This window comes from Octopus sinensis, unplaced genomic scaffold (assembly GCF_006345805.1).
Source record: "Octopus sinensis unplaced genomic scaffold, ASM634580v1 Contig02154, whole genome shotgun sequence".
NCBI lineage: Eukaryota > Metazoa > Mollusca > Cephalopoda > Octopoda > Octopodidae > Octopus > Octopus sinensis.
The window spans coordinates 8995-15628 of NW_021825429.1; the positions used below are offsets into that span (position 1 = coordinate 8995).

At 30.8% G+C, this 6634-nt stretch overlaps 1 protein-coding gene across 1 annotated transcript; it reads right to left on the reverse strand.

The window, feature by feature from the left end:
* Nucleotides 1-406: 406 nt before the first annotated feature.
* Nucleotides 407-949, reverse strand: LOC115227231 (LIM/homeobox protein Lhx5-like). Its single transcript, XM_029798125.1, has one exon. It carries the CDS (start codon nucleotides 947-949, stop codon nucleotides 407-409), a length of 543 nt encoding a protein of 180 aa, XP_029653985.1.
* Between the last annotated feature and the right edge of the window lie 5685 nt (nucleotides 950-6634).

Consider the following 6634-nt stretch of genomic DNA (forward strand, 5'->3'; position numbering starts at 1 on the left):
AGAAGCGTATCCCAAAATCACTATTTGGATGTTTAGGAAAGTAGAAAAGAAATGAGAACCATTTCGGTCGACAATTCTAAAACTAAACCTTAGAAAAAGTGCAATCTGAACATTTTAAACACTATATTTATTAGACTAGCAGAATGTTAAAAATTAAGATTTCTGTAGAAATGCATATTGGGAGGGTACTGGAATGTCTGATCAGGAGTTTAAAAATGCCTTGAGGGAGAAACAGCATTGGATTTATTGCTTCCTCGACATACTTTCTGGGTAATATTCGTTTCGATAATGCCCATAATGTTGATCATCTGTCACAAATGACGAAAAAAAATTATTTCCAGATCTGTTATTCTGGAAGATTTGTGGCCTTTGATTAAACTGATGTTTGAAGACCCCAAATTCTGTGTTACTGGAGGTGGATTGGAAGGTAGGAGGCTAGAGTTGCTCGGGTTGTTTCTCCGTTCCTTGGACCTCCTGTTTTGAAACCAGACCTAACACTAGAGACCCCCATCCTGACTTGGATCACGCGAATTGGTAGTCCAGTCAATTTGGTCATTTCTTCCAATGTATGACGCGATGGCTTTCTTTCACTTTCGTACAATTCTGTAAGAAGCCCAATTTGGTGTGGTTTGATTGATGTCCTCCGTCCACGTTGTTTGCATTTTTTGAGGTTATTGTTGGCTTCATGGTTGGTTTGAACTTCCTCACTAATGGATTCAGGCTTTTCAGGACTCCCATTCGCTTCCGAACAAGATTTAGGAGACTTTGATTTTCTTTTCGATTCCGCAGTGTTTTCAGTTTTTACTAAAAATAGCTCAATTACCAAACATATATTTTTGTGATAATAGTCCATGCAGTAAAGTGTGGATTTATCAGCATAGGAAAAGAAGTCCCCAGTTTTGAGTTCTTTATTACAACACCGACACTTGAGGCATTCAACATGATACATATGTGACTTGATGGTATACACCAATGTATTTAGTTCAATTTGGACCTTACACAACGGACAAAACTTAAAATTCCTACAAACTAAGTTTTTATATAAACATTGTATAGTCGTTAAAACAGTAAATCTCGTCCCTCACGTAACAAAGATCTGTGAGTACTTGAGAACACACAGAACACTGAAGACAGTTAGTGTGATAAAATGAGTCCATAAGACGCAAATGTGGGTTTTTTGTATAAATTACTTCTTTACATTTGGTACATTTCAGTTGACCTTCCATGCGGGGACAGCAACTAAAAACAGTAATGATAACTACGCTAATTATGTATAATGGAATGTTAGAGCGGTGTCTACGCTGAAAGTCGCTCTTTGATACGGTTTTAGCGACGCCGCAGGGGAGTGCAGTCAGATTAGCAAATACAATAAAATATATTTGAGATTAATAAAAACAAGTCATTTCCGACTCCTAGTGCAAACCATCCAACCTACTTTTAAGTACCACTCAATACCAAGCTAAAACCAAAGTATGATTATCTAACCACTAAAATACAGTTTTTAACAGGCGTCTTCCAATCGGGCTGTTTGAGAGTAAATAGTACCAACTGGGTTAATCACTTAAGTTCATTTTCAAAATCATGGCAATCATAACAAGTCATTTTTTTAATTATATAAGTAATTATATTGCATCTGCTCGAATTGAGTTAGTAGTTTAATAAATTGATTTTTTGAGTTTTTGGCTAAAATCACTTTTTTAAAGAATACATTGAAATTTAATAATTGACTAATAATATAATCAATAAGCATCTGCAATAATTCTTGTACACAAAATTATGGAATTGATTATAATCAAAAAAATAATTGTAGTATTTCCAGACAATCATGTAAGTGAACTATAATTTACAGACAGTTATAAAATAACTCGATTTTTGGCACGTATCTAATATTTACTAGTTTACTAAATTTATATTTTAGAAATCAATTATTGTACTAATTATGCCATACAAATATCATTTTTCGAATGATACTCCTTAAATATACTTTAAGTCAGATTAATTAATTGCACTTTCCATATAAAGCAGATTTAAAAAAATGTATGTAACTGTCAGTTTTGACCCAAAGAAAATTTGCCATCTTAGTTCTTATTCTTTCTAATGCAACCAGTGAGAGTGTTATCCGAAGCGTCGATACTAGGCTAATAGGTCTTAAGTTGGGTATGGTTTCTCTTTTTTTCCGGGTTTCTTTAGTGGAATTAACCATCCTTTGCCGAGGTCTAATAGGCTATTCTGCTCAAATTCTTTGTTCAGGATGTTTGCAATTGTTCTAGCAAGCTTAATTGGCGCGTACTTTATTAGTTCAGGTAGGATATTATCTAGTCCCCCGAACCTGACAGATAAATTAGGCCACACAAATATCATTTTTAGGATGATACTCCTTAAAAATAAATTGAATTAAATCAATTATTCGCACTTCCAATATAAAGCCTCCGATGACCATATTGCACGCAACCTTGCGTCCAATGTCAATTTTTGGTACTTGGACGATGTTACCTTTGGAGGACATTAACAAAATCACGTCTGGTTTCGCGGAGATCGGTCTATCTTTAAATGGTCGTAAGTGCGAACTCGTACAGAGATTGGTTTAATCATCTCGAGGAGGAGTCACGACAGTCGTGAAACGAGCTGGCTTTTTCAGCGGATATCGTTCGCGATATTACGTGGGAATTGCCTGTCCATCCGTTCGGCGACTCATCTAAATTAGTTAACTTCTCTTCTCTATTTTTCTTTACGTGAATAATTCATGGCTTAAAAAAAATTTATATTCATTGCAAATTGACGAATCAACTGACGTAGCAGGAATTGCACAGTTACTTATTTATATTCGTACTGAAAAGTCAGAAACTATTATTGAACAATTTCTTTTCTGCAAAACATTAGTTACTACTACTTGTGCAATTGATATGTACAATTTGATATTTGATTATTTTAATAAACATAATATGTCGCGAGCGCAGCGAGCGACCGAGCGCAGCGAGCGACCACTCAATTTCTAGATCCGATCAATCAACAAATCTATAAATTGACAAATACCCAGGCTGGTATTTGGGTTAAATATATTCGATAACAAAATTTAAAATCGATGCCAAAGCAGAATGAGCTTTAAAACCGATTTCATAAATAAAAATAATATTTTAAAATTTATAATGGATATTTTAGAATAATGAGAAAAAATCTAAATGCTTCATAATTTATTAAAATGTCAAAACAAGAATCTTCTGAAGGAGCAAGCCTGTCTGCACAGTTCATTTTTGATTAGAAGACCTAATTTTAGAGATTAAAACGAAAAAATAGCAATGAGATCTGTTAAATTATTACCCCCCTCACAACCTAAACCAAATTAGCGTTCAGTATTCATTGATTTTACTTTTTCTATTAAGGTCTACTTATAAATTATTTTATGGGATTCAATGGAAAACTTAAGTTATTTCAATTTTAATTTTAAATCATGTTAAAATTTTAAATAATTTAATAAATATATTTGTTGATGACAGGCTTGTTAGCTGTCAAAGTCGCGTCTAGCGCTCGGTCGCGCGCTGCGCTCGCGACATAATATTTCCTTTAAAAATTGTGTTGGTGTATGCACAGATGGGGCACCATCTATGTCTGGAAGACTTAATGGACTTGTATATTGTTTTATTATATGATTAATTCAGGTTTCTTTACTATTTGTGTGAAAAGGGATTTTCTGCATTACAAAACATTAAAACAAATAAGCGAAAAAATCTACTGGATTTAGATTCAGAAATGCGACTGGCCTTATCAAATATTGAGCCAGACATAGAAAAATTATGTAAAAATAATAAATTTTATAATTATGTTTTGATTTTTGATTATGTGCCGCGAGATTATTTTTTATTAGCATTTGCGCCGCGAGAAATTTCTCGTGAAAACCTATGATGTAAATAATCCCGATATTTTTTTCCCATAAAAATAAATAGAATAATGACAAATAGTTATTAACTATGCATATTCAATTATCCCGATATTAAGTTGAAATTAACGGAGATCATATGCAATTATTCACAAATAATAGATATTCTCAAAGTTTCGGAATGTTGCGACTATTCAATCAATCGGGAATATTATGACATAGAAGGACTACATTTTTATGATGATAAGGCAAATATTAAAAATTATATGAATAAAAGAATGGAGGAAAACGGATTTAAACCTATTATTGAGATGACTGAACCGAAAATTAGCCAACGAGATTATTTTTTACTTTCACGCTGTCAGGCATCCTCTGCATCCGTTGAAAGAGCTATTAAAATGCTGAAAAATATTTTAAAAAAGATAGAAACTTCTATCCAGACAATATCAAGCATTACTTCTTATTATATTACAATAAATAAAATTTAAATGTTATTTTTATTATTAAATGTTTAATTTAAATGTGATCATTGATCACGAAAATATTATGCGAATTGGGGAAATGTTAATAAAATTAATTAAAAAACATAAAATTTCTGATTTTTTGAATATAAATAATTTTATGTATTTAGTCATTTTTACATAAAAAGAAAGATTTAATCTATATTGTAAGTTAATGTTTCAACTATAAAATATTATTTAAATTGCAAAAAATCGGCAGATTCGAGAGGTTTTAATAATAATGAAAAAAATAATTAAAGGAACAAACAAATAAAATCGAGTTATAAAATTGTTATTCAGAAAATTTTTTAAAAAAATAAGAGAAAATTTGATAAATAATATGACTAAGAAAATAATAGTGTTTAGAAGTTTCAAAATAAATAAAAGAAACAGATTAAAGGAATAAAACCAGAAATATACAAAAAATGATGAAATTTCAGATAATTTAATTATTAAAAGAAATCACATCTCGCATTATTCCTTCTACATCCAATTAAATAAAAAATAAAGTGTGATCAAAAATTAATAAAATACAACAAAGTGAATCGACTCCGTAATAACACGTGGCTTAATTTATTAAGTTTTCTAGTAAAAATTAAGATAATGAAAAATAATTAATAAAAATAAATTTTATTTTAATTACAAAAAAATTGTACTAAACTTTATTTTGAGAAAATCTTTACGTGTCATTTTTAATAGTTCGCAGGTCTAGCTGCAAAAAATAAGTGAATTTCTAAATAACAAAAAACGGACTAAAGTATAAAATTGGAATGATTTATGAAAATGTTTAAATTTCAAGCATAATGAATGGATTAGTTAGTTCGTGAATATTCTTTAGAATCTGTAGCAAATACGGAAAGTGGAAATTCGTACTATGAAATTCAAAATCCGAACAAAAGTCAATAAATTAATGTCACAGGCTGGATAATGGCCTGGGTTGGATAATACCCCCTTAAAAATTTTATTAAAGTCAAACAAAAATAACCTGATAATTAATTAAAAATAACTTGATAATGGAATTAAGTCGATTTATTCAATTTTTTATCAGTTTTTTGATTGAATGAATTTTTCCAAGAGTCGGCAAAAACCGGCATCACAAATTTTTCCGAATCAATAACGTATTTTATTATAATTATACAATCTTTTAGGTCTACAATTTATAAACAAATATTAAAAATTGATGAATTTTTATTATATAAAAATTTTCTATAAGAGTCATATTTTTTTATGCGACTTTTGTGTAGATGTTTGGATGATTTGTCATTCAGATCTTTAAGTGCGCACGTGTCTTTATGAACTTCCGATATTTCATATATAGTTGAATCGATCTGATCGTATAGGGGGTATTTTCGATTATTTGGATTTGTATCAATATCATGTCTCAGTAGGACATTATCTCCTACGGCTAAATCTTCATCAAATTTCCATTTCCGCCTCCTTTTCATTTTTTCTCCGGGAAGAACATGGCTTTCATGTTCTGTTGATTCAAACAATCGTCCTCGTTTTCGAAATAATCGGATCCAATTATCTCTGATTGACTTTATTCAACCGCTTCATTTCCATCGAATGACAATAACGCCGATCTTATTTCTTCCGGGATTAACTTATTTCCTCGCATAAAAATTTCGAAAGGTGTCCTCTTGGTCGTTCCATGCTTCGCCATGTTATATTTATTTATAAACGATGCTTCGCCGGCTTAGTCGCCATCAACTTTTTTGAATAGTTCAATACATATGCACCTGATAGTGAACGCATTTTGAGATCACAGCAGTAATTTCGTCTCGGGTTACTGCATAAATTTCCTTTCTCAATATCGAAAGCAATTTATCTCTCCCAAAATGTGTCCTCATATGTTCGATCTATAATAATTATTAGTTTAAGTTCCTTTTCTTCTTTGGGAAACCTTCCTCTTCGAAAATTAACTGTTCTGTTAATTTTCTGTATCTTTTTTTCAAATTTCTGAAATCGGTCAATATAAAAAAACATCTATTTGAATATTTTTGATTACTTCAAGTTCATCTTCGGTAAGGTTGAGTAAAACCATTTCTGAAATATAAATTTGATCGATTATACTTATTATTTTTCCAATTTGGAAAACTTAGATAACCAAAATAAATTTGCACGCTAGATTAATTTGAAAAAAAACTTTGATAAATTACTAAAATAATTAAGAAAATCAAAAAATCTAATCAAAATTAATTTGAAAAAATAACGTTGAGGGGGCATTATCCAACCCAGGGCATTATCCAGCCTGTGACAA

What these genes read in the sequence shown, in the direction of transcription:
- LOC115227231 (XM_029798125.1), bottom strand. Translation starts at nt 949, where the DNA reads ATGTATCATGTTGAATGCCTCAAGTGTCGGTGTTGTAATAAAGAACTC.